This window comes from Palaemon carinicauda, chromosome 22, assembly GCF_036898095.1.
Source record: "Palaemon carinicauda isolate YSFRI2023 chromosome 22, ASM3689809v2, whole genome shotgun sequence".
In the NCBI taxonomy this organism is placed as follows: domain Eukaryota; kingdom Metazoa; phylum Arthropoda; class Malacostraca; order Decapoda; family Palaemonidae; genus Palaemon; species Palaemon carinicauda.
The window spans coordinates 101,060,805-101,083,612 of NC_090746.1; the positions used below are offsets into that span (position 1 = coordinate 101,060,805).

The 22,808-nt window shown below is 36.1% G+C and overlaps 1 protein-coding gene across 2 annotated transcripts in view; it reads left to right on the plus strand.

Moving 5' to 3' along the window:
* Nucleotides 1-22,808, plus strand: part of LOC137616655 (PHD and RING finger domain-containing protein 1-like) — a 163,528-nt gene that overhangs the window by 78,274 nt on the left and 62,446 nt on the right. For both annotated transcript variants that reach the window (XM_068346579.1, XM_068346580.1), the window contains exon 8: nt 4,563-4,774. In XM_068346579.1, coding sequence (XP_068202680.1) covers nt 4,563-4,774 — 212 coding nt within the window. The remainder of the gene's footprint in view (nt 1-4,562; nt 4,775-22,808) is intronic.

A 22,808-nucleotide genomic window follows, 5' to 3' on the forward strand; every position in this document is an offset into this window, starting at 1 on the left:
TCCCAATTCAGAGTGTCTTAGAAACTGGTAGAGTTCATGATGTTCAAGGTTTCTGCAGAATAACTTTAACTTGGGCAGGAAGCTGGAGATAGCTGTCTTTGATAATGTTGTCATCTTTTTCTTGCAAGTGCAAATTAATTTGATCAATGATGCTTTTTCTGTTGCACAAGCAGGAATGTTGAAAAATGGGATGTTTTTCTTCTCAAAAAAATTCTCACTATATTAGATACTTGTTCCCTTTTAGTGTATTTTAAGTTCTCTTTCAAAAAACAGTCCTTGACCCAATCTTTAATAAAATAAGCATAAGCATGAAGCAAAGATTCATTTCTTGGCAGAGTGGGCTTTTCAAACTGCAAACTAAATTCTCTTAATGGCAATAATGTTGCACAATATTTTTACATTGTTTTCAGCCATTTCATTTAATCTTTGAATTGAGTTATCGCTGAGAAGAATAGCTTTGATTATTTGTTCTATGTGCAAAACTTAATTAATGCTGATGGAATATGCTCCTCGCCAATCATATGAGCCTTACCAGATTTACCAATCAGCAAAGACATATTGTATGAAACACTCAAACTGTCAGTGGATTGTTGTGAAGTGCTAGCAAATAGATTTACAAAAATTTCACATTTCTAAAACTTTTCTTGAAGTCTACTTGGTCACTGCATATTTTTGTTTAAATGTACCAAAAGTTGAATACAAAATTTTTTTTTGCCTTTTGCTAATTTTGTCTTTTTTTTTTTTTTTTTTTTTTACTTTACGTTTTGTATTTTCTTCTTCACTGCCACTTTTCTTTCATTTATCATCATCCGCCTGGCCTGCTAGTACCGAAGGCCTCTTTTTAAAGAAAATCATCCAAAGAAGCTTTTTTCTGCCTGCTTCCTAAAATTTTCCTGAAATGACTCGAGATCGTTCCTATCGTAGACTGATTTCGCCATATTCCTTTGCGATCACACTTAACCGCATACCACCCTCGTATTTCTTGCTTATTTTCATCCTCGTCTCCATAGAAAGTGTCATCCTCGTCTTTCCCTGAACATCAGCAACTTTTTGGGGACCCATGGCTAATAACGTAATGTAATACCACACACGATACAGTACAAGAGTTATGAAAGCGAAATCACAAACACTAAGTAAATGCGTACGAGACAGCTGCTGGGACGATAAGAAATAGGAATGGCAATGCGTAGATGCATGATGAGGTACAGTAGGTGCTGACCAATAGGAGACCAGGATCTTAAGGTGGTAACTGCCATCTGAGTAGGGAGATAACCAATGGGAGTGCGGGAGGATGGTGAGGAGTTTATAGGCTGGCAGTGAGCAAATTTTAAAATCTATCTCGGACGCGGTCGGGCTCTCGTACTGTACCTCCTTTCATTGCACGAAACATTTTTGTGGTGCAAGTTGTAAAATTCTCTGTATCTCGTTTCGCAGAGTGAAAATTTCATAGAGATTCTTTCATGTCGAGATGTATAGCTTTATTGTATGTCTTATGAATACAAGAAAAATATGCATTTGAAGCACCAATATTTGCTAGAAATTAAAATTTAAACCAACAGCTTATTGGAACTAACCTAACCTGTTTGGATTTAATTTTTGAAAAAAAAAAATCCATGTTAGTATCATACCGAGAAGGCTCCAAATGCTTTTGACTCTTATTGTACAGTAACACTTTGGTGTTCTTACATCAATAGAATACCCCTCTTTTACCTCTTTAGTATATTTTTAAGTTAAGAACATTACAAGATTGAAATTAAAGTGGCAGTGGTTACAAACCTGAGACAAACTTTGCACCATACCGTGTAGCCCAGTTGTTTACCGACTCCAAGTCTGATCTTGCTGGACTGTGAGATAACTACAGGTTGCTTTGTATAGTCTAGCAGAAGGTCCGTAACTTTCTAACATTTGAAGATACAAACATAAATCCAACTGAAATCATAAATTTCAGGTATTGTATATCAAGAGTTTGTAATGCAGTAAGCTAGATGACATTTGCAGTGTGAAACAGGATTCTTTGTTGACTTTTGCAGTTGAAAATCGTAGGCATGAGAGTTAGGTGAAGCCAACCCTAGGCCAAAATATAAGAAAATTACTCGCAAATAGCTTCTTGGAATTAATTTTGTAATTTGAGGACTTTCATACTTGTTGTGCATAGGCATCAAGCTGACATCCAGACGTTTGATTCCATCTTTAAACTACCTAAGAGAGCTATGCATTCATTTATAATTCTAATGTTAGTTTTATTTTATATTAACTGCATTCAAGTTTATGACAGGATTTGTTGAAGATTTTTTTTTAAATTGAAAAAAAAAAACTTATTTTCCTGCTTAAATGCTATACTTTTGCCTCAGCCACAACTTTTGCCTTCCCCCACTGGATATCAATCCACTGCCCCCAGGGAGGCTGTTCCACCTACTTTGGGAACCACTACCCTAATAAAATGAACTGAGCTTGTTTCACCTTGAATGAAAAATATTTTCTTGTATACTGTAATTTTATCTCACCATAGATGCTAAAAGTTTGAGAGAACATGAGAATTCTGAAGTGGATTATGAGACTATCACTGCTTGAAAGATTGGAAAATGATGAAATAGAATAATGGCAGTTATAGTGAAGATTACAGGGGTGATAAGAAGTGTTTCATGACTGAGATGGTGTGGACATGTGTTGAGGATGGAGGATGGGGAGGGAGTAAGGAGGGCTTGGGAAGAACCGGGCAATAAGATTGAGAGGGAGGCAGAGAATTAGATGGTGAGATAAGGTGAAATATGATCTGGAGAGTAGAGGTTTGGTGAAAGAGGATGCCTTTGATAGAAGGCCTTGAGAGGGTGCATCAGGCAACTGACCTCTTAATGTAGGGATAATGGTGGGAAAGATGATGATGACGCATTTGAAATAGGATTAGTGTGTTTTTGTTTCTCTTTATGTTCATTTGCATCGTGAAATTAAAGTGGAAACTCTAGAAAGGAATTTATAAACCTGCCTTCCTATACTCAACACAGCGAAAAAGGTCTACAGGGGAAAGTATTTTGCTTTAAAGATTCTCTCATTAGTGCCACGTCCTTAAATCACTGGCCCGCTCTCCAACTCCTTCCCCTTACTTTCATGTTTCTATCTTATTCTACTTTGGTTTATTAACTCTCGCTCGGTCATGTACAGTAATCATATTGTTTTAATGTTTTTATAACCAACCTTATCCTGATTCCCTTTCATTATTATGCTTTTTATTCATGATGTCACCCTGGTTGCACCATCACTCTCTCCCTCCCACACCCCCTCTATCCCATATCCCCTCCCCATCATCCCTCTCCCTTATCCCCTTCACTCTTCACGCAACTCAAGCCTACTACCCATGTGGCTCACATTTTCCTTTTATCGTAGCCTCTGGTTTCTTTTTCCTTCATATTCTATCCCTTCACATCAGCCTAGGTTTTTGACTCCACCACTCAATCTCTTGACCTGCATATCTAGAAGTCACTCTATGCGCATTTTGCAGAGCACAACGACCCTTTTCCCAAAAGTTTTTGAAAGCATGTACAGTATACAAATGTGAGTGGTGATTTTGTCTTAAAATAAAAAACATATAAATCCCATTGCTATCCTTTTCACTTCCTTAACTAGATTCAAGATTATACTGTATACCACTACTCATGTCCCATCTACACCATGAGTCCTGGATTGGCATTATTATTATTATTATTATTGTTATTCTAGACCATAGAGATGCTTTTGTGGACTAACTTATTTCGTGTTTGTGTCGTTAGTGGTTGTCCACAAAAAATGCGCATACGAAGGAAAATTTGAGCTCACAGACTGATATAATGCTCTTATAATGATTGGAATTTTCAAGTTTGTATACTGATTAACTCGTATTCTGAGCTACTGCACTTGAATAATGTTTCATTTTATTTTTTCATCTTTTTAAAAGTTTAATGATGACTAGTTAAACATATCCTTCAGTATTGGAGCATAATCAACTTTTTATATAAGTTCAAAAATAATCGAGGTCATACAGTCCATATCCTTTGGTTCGGGAATTTTCAAGGGAAAGGCAAAAAAATTATTCCTAATTTTTTTTCTTTATTCCACATCTTTTCAAGTCAACAAGTCTTCCTTGCAATAATTTACATTTAGTGTCCAAATAAACAAAATTCAGTATGATAGTGATACTCTTATTTTGTAAGAGATTTTCATAAAGACGGCATACATAAATTCTTTTCAAAGGTTTATTTTACAAAATGATTTATCAAAAGACATACATGTACAGTGTGATAGTAGTAATTGAAAGCGAGTAAATATCGAAATACTATGTAGTAACACTACTGTATAGATATCCTAAAAAGGCCCTTTAAGAAACTAGAAATGTGACTTAAGGATTTTATTAAACTAGGTCAAAGAATATTGTAGTAATGCAGGTGACCAAATATCACAGAACTATCATTTTGAATAAAGATTGTAATTATTATTTATGGTTTTCAGTGGTAGTAAATATCAATATTTTTTATCAAATTCATGTTCATTTTTTTAGAATTTTACTAATGTGTAAAATCTTTTGCTTTCAGGTAAGCAAAAGGGTAAAAATTCCTCTGCCAGCCATGACCCCCAAAAGCAGACTAGCCGAAGTGCTTGGTATCCGACCTTGTAAGCCTTGGCAACTTACGCCAACCATGCAACCTCCAAATGCTAAAGAGCAGCTCAATGGACGCCGAGATAATTCTGCTCTGCCAAATTTGTCTCTCCTTGGTGTAAATGCTGAGGTGGACATCAGCATGGAGTAAGTTTGTGTATATTGTTGCAATTCGTCTTGTATTTTATTAGCAACAGGTCTGCAGTCGACGTCGTTTAACAGGTAGTACAAATTTGCTTTGGTTTCTTCTTTTCATCCCTGGGATCAGATAAAATGATGCTGAAGCGCAGTGAAAGGTAAAGGGTTTAATTATTTTTCTTCTTCTTTCTGGTTATCTGTTCACTAACATGTGTATGTACAGTATCTGTGCTTTAGTTGCTCTGTATATGTAAAAATACCGTAGATATATAGTCAGCATTGTTATTTTTTCACTTGGTGCATTTTCATATTCAGAAGTTGTTAGTGTGATCTGTTTTGTTCTTAAATGAAGATTTAGAATGTACTAGATGGTCAATGTACAGTACGCTCTTACAGCAACGGTCTTTCAAAGAATGTTGTTTTCCTTTATTTAAAGCCTTAAGGGTCAGTGATTATTTTTTATGTTTGGTCGATTACACATTTGTGTCGGTGATATTTTCTCTACATTTACATCAATGATAATTTTTTATATTTCCTTGATCTAGAATGAAAATTAGTTCAAGCCGAAACACTGATGAATGAACCAACAGAACAGTTCCAGTTTCTCATATCAGTGGAAATGATAAGTGTTATTTTCAGGAAATTTGGAATTCCATTCTTGCAAAGAGTATTATGAGTGTTGTAATTAGTGTTGTATTCTTTGTTCTAGAGACCTAGTGTTGCATATGTTCTGCTCTTATTCATGAAAATATGATATTAACATTTAGTGCAGCAAGAGGAAACGCACAATGTAAGGCATTCACTAGCGTTGGTTTTGAAGTAAGCAAAGGATTGAAAACAGTTTTATTTGGCAGTGGAAGTGATATTGGTCCATGAGTGGTAAGTTTGTATAGTATATATAAAGCTGATTATATGGCATCGGGTTCTAATGTCTAGGATATGGCACAAATATTCAAGTGCCTAAAAGAAAGCATTATTTTCATAGAGTGAGAAGTGTAGAAAAGTTATGAAAGGATGATGCCCGGTTTCAACCTTTTAGAACTTGACTGAGTAATGAAATTCATTAGAAAAATCATAAAACTAACCTGAGTTTCTTACCACACAAATTTTTATATGGTTTGGGTGACTAAAAGATAATGCTATTCATGTTGGTTTACCTTCATTTATTGTGTATTTAGTCACAATGCACTTTTTGCATCAGGCTCACACTAAACATTCTAAATTATCCCTCTGAAAGTAGTTTTTTCTATTGTCTGTTCAATTATCATGATGTATATTACATGACACACAGCTCTGACACACACTATACCCATTCCAGTTACATCCCTCTGAACATACTTAGAAAGAAGTAGTGGAGTATGTACATAAATACTGTATGTCATATGATAAGTGAAAACTTGATGTGAGCAGTACTATCTTTAGTGTAATGCATTGTTTTTTATCATTAGTATTTGGAGTATGTAGGTTATGAAATACTCTTGTGGTGCAGTAGGAATTTGATTGATTAGAGGTAGACATTTCTCTCTCTCACTCTCCTCTTTCTTTTTTCAACATTTTCCACAATAACATACCCAACCTTTATAGTTTTCCCATATACTGTACCTAAAGTTACATCTCTTAGCATGTAAAGACCTTAGTTATCATAATGTAATCCCCATTCATCTCCTATGCTGTATTACCTTCCCAGCCAGCTCTTCAACGGCACTGTTTCCCCTAACTGAAGATGCATGAAAAGGTTGAATCATACTTTATATTATGTTCTAATTAGGTTCATTATGTTAATTTATTGTGTAACTAGATCTATAGGGAAGGCAGGGACAGGTATATCATAAGAGCTTGAGGTTTGAGGTAAATGTTGATCAGTCCCAAATCTTTTGTAGTTTATAGTAATGGTGGAAGCTACCCGCTTTATTCAGGTCATTTCGTGATAACAGAATCTGAGTAATTGGTGGTGGAAATGCTAAAAAAGTGGAAAAGTGTGAGGAATAGAAGAGAACTGGTAAGTAAACCAAACAAAGCTAATGGTGATTTGAAATGAAGCCAAGGAAATAATTATAACTAGAAAGTGCTCATGTGTTGCAATGGGAATTACTGGATGTTCCAATTGTAAAAAAATGTTCAAAGAGGTGCTGTGGATTACTAATCTAAGTGAAGAGATTTTTTTTATACTTAAATTAAATGCCATAAACAAATAAGACTCGAGAACTATGGTGTGATAGCAGTAGAGAACCTTGGTGTTATAGGAGTCGAGAACCAAGTGTTAGGTTTGAGGGAGATGTAGAAAGTCTGTTGTCAGTGGCATGAATGGAATAGAGATTGCTAGATTGCTGGTAAAAAAAAAAGTATTCCATGTAGAGAAAACAAAGATCTTTGACAGTTACATAATGGCCCCTAGTATTCTAAGCAACAAAAACAGAATGTCAAAATTCATGATGAGAATAAAGTGTGGAGAATCATATTGTGAATGAGGAATGGATGGAGGTACGTGGTATTCAGAAACTTGTGGGGAAAAAAGTTTCAGAACTCAAATGTTAATGTATGATGAGAAGAGAATAAACTGAAAAGTAGTGGATAGGGGACCAGTAGGACAGAAAACTGTTGAAAGGTCCTGTAATAAGGGAAAAAGGGCAGAGAAGAAGATCCAGCCCTAAGATATAATACAGGATAGAAGAGATGGGAGAATACATTTCATGTCTCATCCTACAAAATAAGGAGCCGATGTAAGAACTTTTTGATAATGGTTCTAGTGAAGGTACCAGTAATTAAATAGCTGTTTTTCATTTGTTTACAAAACTAGAAACCTATTATTTATTGAGAGGATTACTTGGGCTCATGAAATTGCACACTAGAGGGTACTGAGGATTCCTTCCAACATTTGTCCTCCCCAATTACATCGCTTTCTGCCTTTACTTGTCTGTCCAACTTCTTTTAATTGTTCCCAAGTGGAAATGGCACTTTTCAGTTTGAAAACATCACTGTATCCAAAAGCTTTTGTTGGTAGAATATATGACTCCTTTTCTCTCTTGATTTATATGAAGTAATGATGGTACAGCCAGGAATTCCCCGTCTGGTTTGTGAACCAAGAATTCTCAGTCCGGGTTTAGTAAAACTCAAAAAAACTAAGGTAATAAATTGACAGAAGTCAGTCTCAATCATAAGGAATTTTTGGTGTTGATATTGTCAGTAAGAGTATAAGGAACTAGTAAAGAAAATTATAATCCATGAATGAAAATATGTTCTCATGAGATGGACTTTACTTGGTAGTTTTTATGTAGTTCTAAGAATTGTTGGAAAAATAGAAACAGAAAAAAGGGGAAGGGGGGGGGGAGATAGAAGCTAAAAGAATATGGGGAACTATGCTGTTTAGGCACTGGTACAATGGGCTTCAGCAGTCATTAGTGACCTAGCAAATATAATCTTGGTAGAATAACAGCTAAGCAAGAAAAATTGAATTGGCTTAGTAATCAAGGGGGATTAGAAGATTTAAAGGGTATTACGAAAGAGGTAATGCATATTTTTGAAGGGGTTTGTACAGTTGGCCCACAATTGCGAAGGTTTTTAGGATAGGTCATTAGATACAGTGACAGAAGTGTCAAAGAAGAGTGTATGCTGGTTAGAGGAGATTCAAAAGGGGCTGCACCGTAAATTACATAGCTGGTGGTGGGATGTGATTGGCAATACATTAATAGCTTAGGAAGGAGAAACTAAGAGTGGTAAGGAGTACTGGAATATTGCTAGAGCTAATGATGATTAAAGCTGGAAAACACCATAGTTATGAATCCCAGAGAGCAGTGTTTATGTACAAGAATGGAGAAGATGAAAATGCACAACTAAAATTACATTGTGTGAGAATGACCTCTTAAGAAAAGGATGGCACTGTTGTACTAGGTGTAACTTGCTAATGTTACATGTTCATGGATGTATTGAAGGTAAATTGACAATTGAAAATAGTCAGAAAATAACATCTAGAAAGACAACATACAGAAGGCAGCAAATAGGAACTGTGGAATTGATGCAGAGAGAGAGAGAGATACAAACATACATATATCAAGGCACTTCCCCCAATTTTGGGGAGTAGCCGACATCAACAAATGAAACAAAACAAAAAAGGGGACCTCTAGTTGGAAAAGCAGGATACTGTAAGCCCGATGGCTGCAACAGCAAAAAATAGCCCAGCGTGGATAGGATACAAGAAAATAAATGAACTGCAAGAGAATTGATAAACAATTAACATAAAATTTTTTAAGAACAGTAACATCAAAATAGATCTTTCATATCATGATGTATAAATAGCATTAGAGGAGAAAAGACCATCAAACCAATGCAAAACCATAGCCACGAATGTAAGGATATATAGAGAGAGAAGATAAAGAAACAAAAAGACCAATGGTAAGAGTAAATAAGAATGTGATGGAAGGAAAAATAATTCTTCTTGACACAACGGAACAAAGATACTCTGAATAGCAAAGTAGCTTGAGGGAAGATAGTTGAATATTAAAAGTATAAGATACACAAAATATGTAAAGGAGAAACTAGAACTGAAAACATCACGTTCATTGAAGAAAAGGAAAGTGAATTAGGTGATTTTGCTTTAATGAAAGAACTGATTGAATATAACTTTCGAGTAGGATAAATGATTCCTTGGAAGGTATATATAAGAAAAGCCCAAGACTGGAGTGAGAAGCAATTTAGTCGAAGCTACTTTAGACTTGTGAAGACATTATAGAGGGAACAGAACTAGAAAACTGACAGAAGGAAGAGAATAACAATTATGTTCTAAGGAAAAGCAATTTTGTACAGTACAAATTGGAAATTATAGGAGGCTAAGAGAAACTTATGAGAGAAAAATCAACAGTTGGATATTAAAGTTACATGATGCCATATGCAAAAAACCAGAGAGTAGTCAGCCTGTAAGAATTGAGAAGGTGAAACACATGATTAATATTATGATGCATAGAAGTGAGTACAAGCGGAGGGAAATGTTTGAAATTAGTACAGTTGACAGAAGCAGGTAGTCTTTATAATGAGATAACCAGTAAATATTTGTAAGGAAAGGATGATACAGTATGTAGCATACCTATAGATCTGAAAAGAGATTTGACAGAAATACCACCAAGATATGAAATTATAATGAAAGGAAAGGAAGCAAAAGTTGTGTACCAAGTTTCAGAGATGCTCAGTATTTTGACAAAATATTCGTTATGTAAGAGATTTTTGGTATTTGAATAGTACAAATAAGTTGCCGAAGAGAAGAGTGTACAGTGGAGCACCATTTAGTCATAGAAGGAATTGTTTTGAAATAGGTAGAACATTTCTATTAGTCAGATGGCTTGTGAAAGGGAAGTATGAGCAAAAACTTGATAGAAACTGCATGGATGAATTTTTTTTTAAACGCAGTACTATGGATAAAGATAACCTTTAGTAAATGGTGAAGACATTGCTAACAACAAAAATGTAAAGGCGAGTTTTGAAAAAAGTCTTACTATAGAATGGTCAGTGGAAAGATCATATTAAATGAGGGAATTGTGGAAAGGTCAGGTGTATTCTGCATCTGAAATTAGAGATCTGAATGATTTATGATGTTATTTAAGATATGATAAGAATTATAAACCAGTTTAATGAAGCCAGTGAACCACATTATAGTCCTGAAGAATTTTGTTTTTAAAAGATTGATTAACCAAGATGCTGAATTTGGGTGTAGGAAGAAAATGGAAGAGGGGCTGAAAACTAGAAGTTAGAAAGCCATTTGGGACTGTTGAGAGTGAAGAGAACTTTATTTACCATGTAAAATATTTGATGAGAAGGGAGGAGGAATGGTTGGTGACAAAAGTAGCAGCAGAATGTAGACTTCTATATAAGCAAGCGAAATCAAGGCATTAAAAAAAAAGGCACAGATGAAGACATACCTGAGAAATAATATTCTAGCACAAAGTGCATGAGACAAAAGCGAATAAAATTACATTCTTTGTAGCGAGTATACCTGATGTAAAGACTGATGAAGAAGCATAATAGCAACTATCTTTGCAATGTTGCCAGAAAGGAAATTTTTTTCATTACTTAGTATTGTCTTTTGTTTTCTCAACAGAATTACGTGCATTATTATGTTGCAAGACTGTTAAGAATTCACCTCAAAAGTGAAATCCCAACAATTCTTAAGTGTGACATGAGCACTTTAAAACTACAGGCAACAAAATTACCTTTCCCAGTGCTAAAGGGGTTAACTACTGCACTGTAATTGTTCAGTGGCTACTTTCCTCTTGGTAAGGGTAGAAGGGACTCTTTAGCTATGGTAAGCAGCTCTTCTAGGAGGACACTCCTAAATCAAACCATTGTTCTCTAGTCCTGGGTAGTGCCATAGCCTCTGTACCATGGTCTTCCACTGTCTTGGGTTAGAGTTCTCTTGCTTGGGGGTATACTCTGGAACACTATTCTATCTTATTTCTCTTCCTCTTGTTTTTGTTAAAGTTTTTATAGTTCATATAGGAAATATGTATTTTGGTGTTGGTGCTGCTGTTAGAATTTTTTTTTTTCCTTGTTTCCTTTTCTTCACTGGGCTGTTTTCCCTGTTGGAGCCCCTGGGCTTATAGCATCCTGCTTTTCAAACTAAGGTTATAGCTTAGCAAGTAATAATAATAATAAATGCAATGCCAAATAATCTTTCCATAACTCAAATGTAGCTGGTGGATATATTCAACAATGTTCCTTCTATTGTAGGGAGTAAGTGAAGTAAAGATGCACATAAAGCAATCAAGTTGGCAGTCTTTATTATTGTTTATTAAACAAAAGGTTTGATCTAAGCCATTATTATAAAAAAGAGGATTTAAGGAAGCTTAGGCATATTAAATTTATGGTTGGATGTACTGGTCTCCAGTATGAAATGAAAGACATTTAGGAGAGCTGCGACCTCATTTGAGAATAAAACCACATCAATACATGGTTGCAATACTTGAGAAGACACCATTCTGTAAGTACTTACTTTACTTTAAGGGCTGCTTATCTGGTCTTGTACAGCAAGGGAACCCTACAGTAGTCTATATGACCTCCAAATCTCAATTAACGGTGATGATGGTAACTAGTGGACACTTTTAAAGTCCTAAAATTACCCAAAAATAATCCTTCCTAAGTGACATGCAAAAATTCTGTTTGTACTAAAACTAGATATCAAGAGCTTAGCTTTCTTCCTAATACATTATATTAAGTCTCCTCAATATTTATGAGGAAGTTGTTTGGAAGGAAGCTGTAAAACGTTACCCTTAATGGATGGTATTCCCTCCAAATAAAGATGAAATTCAATGAAATTGTCATAAATATCAGGCTAGAAAATTATCCCGTCAAATTTCAAACCGAAATGGGTATGTAGATTTACAGGAGCTTAAACTTAGGTTAGCTTTATAATTGCCTTGTAGACATATTCTCTGTCAGTTGCCAATAGCCTGTTTAGGGTTGTGGTGGCTGATGTGGTAATGTCCTTGACTGGTGAACGCCAGACTGGATTTCAAGTCCCGCTCAAACTCTTTGTTTCTTTGGTCACTGCAACCTCACCATCCTTGTGAGTTAAGGATGGGGGGTTTTGTAGGAGCCTGTAGGTCTATCTGCTGAGTCATCAGCAGCCATTGCTTGGCCCTCCGTGGTCCTAGCTTCGGTGGAGAGGGGGATTGGGCGATGATCATATGTATACATGGTCAGTCTTTAGGGCATTATCCTGCATGCCAGGGCAATGTCACTGCTCCTTCCCTCTGCCATTCATGAGCGCCCTTTAAACCTTTAAATAGAGATGTGAGAGCATTCTACTTGAGTTGAGGTCAGTGGAACAGTCTTTGAAATGTTAAGTAAAGACGTATGACAGAACTATACCTTTGGGGTTTGGAAAGTTTGTAAAGGAGCAGCAATGGTTATTTATCAAGGAAATTGCACCATGTGCGTTTTAATTGAGGAGGTGGACAAAAGATGAAAGATCCACCTATAAGAGCAATATTTTCAAGGGAGATAAGTTTTGAATTGAATTGAAAGTGATTTTCTGACAAAACCACAAAATACTTTTTCAAAAGCAGATTTAATTATTTGAACAAAATGAAATTTCGCAAGACATAATTACAGTAATATGAACACTTAAAATGTTGATAAAGGGAAAAGGTTATTTATAAAAGAGAGAAAAATAAGACGGTTGTGATTTGTAGTTGTTATATTTTACTTGCAGTTAGAATTTTCATCGAGTTAGGTGTACAAGATCACTTTTATTAGAGTAAAAAGGAAATTCAAGACATATGAGTGGTTTGAATCGTCAACAAAGGATAGGACTACAGGGAAATATGAGGGGAGAGAACTTGACCATGAGGATTGCTCCTGTAGAAGGAAATGAGGAAAAGCTAAGTAACAGTATATTGATTACCGCCTTTCTATAATGTTGGGTCAAAGTTGTGGATATTATTATTATTAGTACTAGCTAAGCCACAACCCTAGTTGCAAAAGTAGGATGTTACAAGCCCAATGTCTCCAACAGGGAAAATAGCCCAGTGAGGAAATGAATATTGAAAGAGATGAAGTAGCATGCCTGAGTATACCCTCAAGCAAGATAACTCTAACCCAATAGAGTGGAAGATCATGATACAGAGACTATTTCCACTACCCAAGACTAGAGATCAATGGTTTGAATTTGGAGTGTCCTCCTAAAAGAGCTGCTTACCATAGCAAAAAGTCTCTTCTAGCCACTGAACAATTACAGTGCAATAGTTAACCCTTTAAGTGAAGAATTTTTCAATTATCTTAGTGTTGTCAGATGTATTAGGAAAGAGGAGAATATGTAAAGAATAAGCCAGACTGTTCGGTATATGTACTCTATAAGCAGAGGAAAAATGAGCCGTAACCACAGTGTGATCCAATTAGAACTATCTAGCCAGTCAAAGGATCCCAATAACACTAGCAATAGTATCTCAGTGGGTGGCTGGTGCCTTGGTCAATCTACTACCTCAATTGTCAAAAGGAATTACGGTAGGATTTTTTTTCCTGGGGTGCAGTTCAAATTGTACATGCTTTAGGGAAAATTCATGGGCTGCAATGATTGAATTTGCAAAGAGTCAACATGAAAGGTTTTAGTATTTACAAATTATATTTATACCATGACATTTGGGAGGTAATCAGGCCAAAAGGATTTCCCTATCATACAAATTACTGTATAGAGTTTGAGGAAGAAATTTTACAATTATTGCATTGTACACAATTTTATGATGACAGTTTTTTGGTTACCAACTTATATTAATAAGTAGTGGCTTTTCAATGTAGGAGAAACAGACCACCAAGTCCTTATGGACCTGCCTATGCTGGCATAGCTCAAAGGACTTTTTCTTTAAAGTTGTAAAAGGAAAAGTTTTAATTACGATACTCAGCAATGAAGTGATGAATGGGGAAAATTTAGACAAAAATACATCTCAAGTATGAATGGAATCAACAGAGAATCTTTATATTGTTTAACTACACATTGATATTCCTTTTTCCAGAATATAGGTCAATTAATACTGATGTGTATGGTGGGAAGATGGAAATAATGCATTCTTTTAGGTACATAAGAGTAAGATTATCAGAGGAGGATAAAATGAAAAGAGTTAGTTACAAAATAGGTGAAGCAATGGAGGTAGCATTGTATGAAAATGATTAGGACACTTGAATCTATGGAGGGAAACAAAGTTTGTTAAGATTTAGGAATTGAGCCAATTCATTGTATAAAGGTATTGTGTTGATGTTAAATATTAATAAAAGAAAAGGGGTTGAATTCTTACTGTATGTGCCATAAGAATAATGGAAAGAATGAGAAACGCCAAGATGTGTATGTGATTAAAAGGTTAGTATGGATGACAGGATCTGTCAGTGTTGGAAGTGGTTTGATTATATGGGAAAAAAGGATGGGTTTGAAGTAAAGCTGTATAATATGTAAATGGTTGAAGAAGGAGACATAGAATTAGAAAGTGCTAACTAGATGGTATGGAAAAGATATTAGAAGGGTTGTGGTGGCTGATGCGGAAATGTCCCTGACTGGTGAATGACAGACCGGTTGAAGTCCGGCTCAGACACGTTAGTTCCTTTGGCCGCTGCAACCTCACCATCTTTGTGAGCTAAGGATGGTAGGTTTGGGGGAGCCTATAGGTTTATCTGCTGAGTCATCAGCAGCCATTGCTTGGCTCTCCTTGGTCCTAGCTTGGGTGGAGAGGTTTCTTGCATGCTGATCATATGTACAGTATGTATGGTCAGTCTCTAGGGCATTTTCCTGCTTGATAGGGTAATGTCACTGTCCCTTGCTTCTGCTATTCATGAACGATCTTTAGTTAGACCTGTAAAGGCTCTTAACACCCAAGAAGTGTTTCCGTGCAAGCTAGATGCGAGTGGGGTTTTTGACACTGATGATAAGCCTATTTTGAAGGTTTATGGAGCTGCAAATGTGCAAGTTATCCCTCCATTGGGGATCATCCATTATTAAGCATGTCATTTATGACTAGCAGTCATTGTTACCTTGTTTTTTCTCGAGAGCAAAATCTGTGGGAAATGGTATTTTTCAAGCAAATGTACTTGGTATTGAGAATTTTTTTTTCTAATCCAAACTTCACATGGCAGTCATCATTACTCTTTAAAGGGGAACATTCGGTTTCATGATGTTTAGAAAAAAAGCAGGGTGCAAATTTTAAGTTTTATAGGAGCGGTGTTCATATGTGTCAAGAGTTAGGTATCATAAAGGAGATAATTCCCAATCCACTCATTCATGCGATCATAATTCCTGAATAGGGAATAAATATTCCACTCTTCCTATGGCTATACAATAGTTATATTTTATCCGAACGTTGTACTTGCCTTGTATGTTGTACCTTGTCTTTCTACCTGTATTATGTTGAACTTTTCACACTTTTAACATAGGGCTCCCTACATTATGTGATTTTTTAATTTTAGATCATTTTATTTTATTGTGCATATGTTATTCATATTTAGAATTGAGTTTTCTTCCCCATTTTGTTAGGTTCTATTCCTCGTGATTTACTCATTGATGTGCTGCAGAACAAAATCTTCTTTGTGATGTCTTGTCTGTTGGATGAAAACTTTGTTAGTGGGCTGTCAATTTAGTAATCTTTGCTATAAACAGAAGGCCTATTCATACTTGTCTTTTTTTAAGTTAGATGTTCTTATGGTTGAGCAGTGTTCTTTCTATTTTCCAGAGTAGCATTCTTTTGTAAATACTTGGAGTGGGGGCAGTAAGTAAATTAAGGAAGGTAACATTTAGGTATTTGGAAATAGCCCTTTAAAATCAATATTAGGTTGTAAGTGATCATGCTTTAAAGACTTCTAGTCTATGTCCAAATTTGACCTGAGTTTTAGTTGGATATGTTTTGTTGGCAGGTTTAACGAAGTGTTGAATAAATTTAAAATAGGTTCCAATTCATATATCTAACAAAATCATAGCTCCTGCAGTTTATGGTGCCACCTAAGAGGATGTAATTATTAGCTTGGGGCATATGGGTAAAAATTACAAATTGTACAGTACACAACCATCTGTCATTAGGTTAGGTTATAGAGAACCTTTTATACGGTACTGTGAAAGTCAATATCTTTTGTACCCAAAGAATTTGGTGGCTTCAAAATAGTTAGCAATCAATTTTACAAGATGCTAGGTGTGTTCTTTTTCTTCAAAGAAATTCAGACCTATTTCAATTTTAAAACAAAACATACAGCAACTCTTTAGATTTAAAATTAGATGGTGCAGTGCCATAAAGCTACTTGTGGGTTTTTTTTATATTGTTTTCACTAAAGATTAGATTCTCAAGCTCCTTTTCCTCCCAGACATAATAATTAACAAGTGTAGTAGCATCCTGTTCATATACTTTAACCCCAAGAAGTCTTCTCTTCATCATAATTTTCTGTTTCCATCCAAGTTCATATTTCACTTATGATTTGGAGAAGGGTAATGGGAATAATGACATTTTTCCTATTGGGTCTTGCATGTCAAGTTATACATCAGCAAAGACCAGATTATTCTTTCTCAGACATTTCAGTTGTATGCCAAGTCCTTTGTTTGAGCAATGCCATGTACTCTACCTCTATTCAGCGCTGTGCGCGCTAATCACACGTGTGTTGTGTTTGGATAGGTAGGCTAGGTTACGTTTGTTAGATCAGGGTAGGTTAGAGGCTGGGCTGACATATGAACATTTTATGCATAATTTGTAGATGTCCACAATTTAATCAAGTTGTAACATTATTTAGAATAATTTCATCAGACCGTTATCATTTTTAACTTGCATCAATTGCATTTTTAGAGAAAAATTTAAATTTCAGTATGAATTATTTCTGGTCAAAATCAAACCATTATTCTCTAGTCTTGGGTAGTGCCATAGCCTCTGCACCATGGTCTTCCACTGTCTTGGGTTAGAGTTCTCTTGCTTGAGGGTACACTCAGGCACACTATTTTATCTCATTTCTGTTTCACTTATGTTAAAGTTTTTATAGTTTATATAGGAAATATTTATTTTAATGTTGTTACTGTTTCCTTTCCTCACTAGGCTATTTTCCCTGTTGGAGCCCCCGGGCTTATAGCTTTCTGCTTTTCCAACTAGGGTTGTAGCTTAGTAAGTAATATAATAATAACAACCCTTTAAGAGCTAAGTAATCAGCTCAGTGGTCTGATTGAAATACTTTATAATTTAGTCCATTTAGTAGACTCCCATAGATAACAGATGAAATACTCGTATTTCGACCTATCCGTCAGGTCTTTATGTGAATGACAGGTTTTGTAAAAGGCCATTGATGATTATTGTCTACAATTTTATATTTATTTTGTGATTGCTGGTTCTCTCATGTTAATGTTACGGTATGAGATTAAATTGTCATGACCAAGAGTAGAGGTGTTAAAGACCTATCGAGCCTACTAAAACAGTAGTTAATGGTGATTAAACGGAACACATGAAAGAAAGTAATGTTTATGTTCGTAGTGTATTCACCCCATTCAGGAAGACCATAAGACTAAAGCAGAAGCAGAAATGTTATTAGATACATTGAGTAAGAGGGTACAGTTACTGGGGTGGAGACATGACAAGCTCGTAAGAATTGGAATGGTTTGTTTTGAGGATGTAATGGGAGAATGTTACTTCAGAAGATAGAAAGCAAGAGAGGGAAGTTCTATAGGAAATCTTCCATAACTAAAGAGTGGAATTGTTAAACCTAGAGGAAGGGTGATATCCTGCAAGAATTAGTTTAGTTTCTGATGATAGTAAAAATATGAAATATCAACTTAAGGGTCTTGCTGTTACACTGGATGGTGCGTTTTTAACCTATCATAGACATTTCCAAGCTATGTTCATAGGAAGGCTTAGATAGAAGAGTCAAACAAAAAGCTATGGAAACAAACATGAGTTCAAATAGGAATAGAGACCCTTTGTATTTTGTTAGCAATCATACAGGAAGGGATATAGAGATGTATACCATAAGAAAAGTAGAGGGGCCCTAAGGTACATCCCCTAAAATGTGAAAATTGTAAAAGAATAAGATTCTTTCAGCATTCTGTTGAGGTATTTTAGAAGTTACTGAAGGGAAGAATATATTAAAACCAGTAGCTTTCAGTGTACTGTACTTCATGTTAGAGATAACATAGCAACTGCAGGAAAGTAGAATGTGAGCGGACAACATTTTGAACCATAGTCGTAGGCCTTAAATAGAGTACCAACATAAGGAATTAGTTAGGCATTGCAATGGAAAAGGGCTCTAATATAATAATGGAGCTAGTGATGTTACTGTACTGTAACAAATGATCTAGAGTGTAGCCAGTGGTAGATTTATCAGAAAAGTTTTAGGTTGATGGTTTGTGTTCATTAAGGCTCAGTTTATCAAAGTAACGAGGAAGCTGTAAAGGAATGCAGAAAGGGAGACCCCTAGGATCTTTTATATGCAGATAGCTTAGAGATTTTAGAAAAATAAAAGATGTTCATAATCATAAGCTGTACATGGATAAATAAATTTAGATGACTGACATGAAATAAATTGGGAAGAGTGGTAGGATGAATGGTATCAGAAGAGTTTGAACATTTCCTTTAACTTTGCGATGCTTTTGACTGTTAATCAGTTGCTATTAGGACAGTAAGAAGAAAGATGTATTTCCTGAAATGGAAGGGAAAAGTAACTCTAGAATAGAAGTATCCGTGTTACGAGAGGCTGGCTAAATTTTATGAGATTACGAATGAGATCCGTTCCTATGATGCGTTGGAAGTCAATTTTTGTCAGAAGTCGGATTTAAATACATAACCTACTGTATGTAGTACATACAAACATACATACATACTGTTGATTTATAATTTACCTTAAAAAAGAAACAAAACAGTACCTTACCATTCAGAAACTACTGTACTCTATATAGTAGTGTACCTACACTAATACAATACAGTAATAGACAATAACTAATACCATATAGATAATAATCCCTTACCTTTATTCCTGTGGTTGGCCTGCACACTGGAAGGGGTGTTGCAAATGGTGGAGAGACAGGCTTAATTGGGAGAGGAAGTGGAAGATGCTCGAGAGTCCGTATGAGAAAATGTATTTGCTGGAGATGGTGTTAGACAAGTTGCTGAGGTTCAGGTGCAGGCCCCTCTACCTTTTTAAAGTACAACACAAGTTTGTCTGCTGTGATTGCAGCCTCTTCACTTCCAAGATCTCCTTGTAACACCGCATGGCATCTATGACCTCCCTTGATATCTTTTTAAACCTTTCCATGCTGGGGTTTTGTTCCTCAAACTTTTGCTCCCCCAAGGCAAATCCTTCTGCTAGGGCTTTGGCTGTAAATTTCTTTGGCTCTGGGTGCAGGGTATCTTCTTCCTCTGCCTTCATCTGGCTCTTCAGCTCAATGAGGTCCTTACCCGACAACTCTCCATGAGATACCATGAGCTCGATGACATCAACAGTATCCACCTCAAGATCCAGCTGCTTACTAAGTTCAACAACCTTTTTGGTGACAGCTTCACCGTCTCATCAAAGAAAAAGAAATCGTTGACAAACAGTGGGCAAAGTTTCTTCCAGACACCATTCAAGTTGGTTTGCTTCACTGCATCTGAAGCTTCAGCAATATTCGTGATGGCATATTTGATGTTGTAGGATTTCCAGAACATCTTTAGGGTCGTGTCATTCATTGGTCCTCCGAAGCCATGACAATTGTCCTACGGAGGTGGTACACCTTTGAAGCAATTGCCCCTTGGTCCATAGGCTGTAACAGGAAAGTGGTGTTAGGTGATATGTAAACCACTGGGATATTGATATGGAAGTTAGGAGGGTGACCAAGGGCATTGTACAGCAATACCAGCGCCTTAAAGGGTAGACCAATTTTATCACACTACCACTTAACCTCAGCAAAAATTGGTTGAAAAACCAGTCCTCAGATAACATGAGGGTTGCCTATCCCTTTTTATTAGACTTCCAGATGATCGGTAACTGACTCTTCCAAACCCCCTTTAGTTCCCTGGGATTTTTAGCCAGATAAACCAATAGTCTTGACCTTGCAGTCGCCAGAAATATTACCCACAAGAAGCGAAGTCAGTTTCTCCTTGCCAACTTTGTATCCTTGTGCAGTCTTCCCCTCCTTAGTGATATGGGTCCTGTTCAGCATATGCTTCTAAAATGGGCCAGTCTCATCCACATTAAAGACTTGTTCAGCACAAAACCCACCTTACCTAATAATCTCAAACAACGAATTAGGGAATCGACTTGCTGCTTCATTAAGAACACTAGCAGCTTCACCTTGCAAATTGGCACGAGCCTTAAATCTCATAAACCATCCCTTACTGGCTACAAACTAATCACTTTTACTCCCGTCTCCCTTTTGACTTTTCAAGGTCTCAAACAAACGCTTAGCCTTCTAAATCACCATGAGGCTCACGGGGATACGCTGCTGCTGATCGTTGTCGTCCAACCAGAGTACAGTACTAACAACCTCTCCATCTCAATCATGAGACCACTGTGTTGTTTAGTGGTTATGGTTCACTTCATAGGGGCAGTCCTTTCATATGCCCAAGAATGCCATATTTATCCTTGACGATAGTCGCAACCACAAAACGACTAAGGCCGAACACACGACCTATGTTCGTAGGGGTTTCCCCTTTTTCGTTTTACTTCATCATGTCCATTTTAATTTCCATCTTAATGGCTTTCCTTTTCTAGTATGGACTGCCATCAAAACAGTCTCCCTTAGGCTTTTGAGACATAAGGTTAAGAAATAAAAAGGCACAAAAATATAAAAAATGTAACACCAAAATGCTAAGATAGCAATCTGATGCTAAAGTGACGTGTAATGCACTATTATGCGGCCTGGCGACTGCGCTAGTTGCTCTCAGTATCACCAAGTAGTTTTTTGTATTAACACACCAAACATCGTTACTTGAATCTGAGTTACCCTAATTTTTTTTCAAGTACTTTATGGTAGCCCGTCATAACCCGATGACCTCCTGTATACGTACCAAAGAAACTAATGGTGTGATTTTGAAAATTAATAGCTTTGGAATTCTAAGATTTGTGCTTAGTGTATGTTGGGAAAATTGTATTACAATTGAAGAAGTAGCAAGGGAATGTGTTGTCTAGTTGTTGGGAAAATTGTATGTATTCCAATTACTGTCATACATTTAGGAGTGGATGAGGAACTAGTTATCTGAAAATTATTCAGTACAGAAGTAATAGGATGAAGATCTTTAGGAATGCCCATGAAATAATTTATTGGAGAAGGGTATAGATGGAAGACCTACACCAGATAAAAATACAGAGGTGAACTTGAGAGTAGAGATAATCAATTTCATATGTAATTAAACAAATGAAAAATATGTCATATAAATGATAATGATGAGGGAACCTGTGAATTGACCTACTTATTTTGTACTTTTACACCCTTAAGTGTATAAGTGTATTTTTTAAAACGTGATGATTTCAATTCATGTTTAAATAAATTCAAAGGTAATAAATTGTTGAAAAAGATTAGTGTAGTCAATCTGAGAGACAAAGGAGTTTGATGTGGTTATGATCATGTAGTGAGAAAGTGAGATAATGTTTTTTGCAAAGAATGTGGAAATTTTTGAAGCGCTAGGGAAGGGGAAGGCATGAAAAGCAATACTATATTGCATATTTAAGTAAAGATCTGTAGGTAGTAGGTTGGCCAGGGCACCAGCCACCTGTTGAACTACTACCGCTAAAGAGTTTTGGGTCCTTTTGACTGGCCTGACAGTACGACATTAGATCCTTCTCTCTGGTTACTGCTCAATTTCCTATTGCCTACACATACACCGGATAGTCTCCTCTGTCCTCATACACCTGACAACATTGATATTACCAAACGTTTCTTCCTCTCTCAGAGAGTTAACTACTGTACAGTAATGTAATTATTCAGTGGCTACTTACCTCTTGGTAAGGGTAGAAAAGACTCTTCAGCTATGGTAAGGAGCTCTCCTAGGAGAAGGACGCTCCAGAATCAAACCATTGTTCTCTAGTCCTGGATAGTGCCATAGCCTCTGTACCATGGTCTTCCACTGTCTTGAGTTGGAGATCTCTTGCTTGAGGGTACATTCAGGCACATTATTCTATCTTATTTCTCTTCCTCTTGTTCTTTAAAGTTTTTACAGTTTATATATGAAATATTTATATTAATGTTGTTGTTGTTGTTCTTAAAATATTCTATTCTAATTTTAAATTACTTCTTTTGTACAGTAGTTTCTTTATTTTCATTTTTCACTGGGTTATTTTCCCTGTGGGAGCCCTCAGGCTCATAGCATCATGCTTTTCCAACTAGGGTTGTAGCTTAGCAAGTAATAATGATAATGATAATTACCGGGAAGAATTGTGAATACCTGTACTAGGTGAGGGGGAAAGGGTTTGATATAGATAGGAGTGATCTACGTGTTGCTGGAATATTTTTTTTTTCTATGAAGTTACTGGAATGCTGTGGTAAATTTTTGCCCATTATGTTTTGAGCTATTTTAGTATTGGCCCCCTTTTTAATAATTAATTACCAGTCTCGTTATTAATATTATTAACACGTGTTATCACC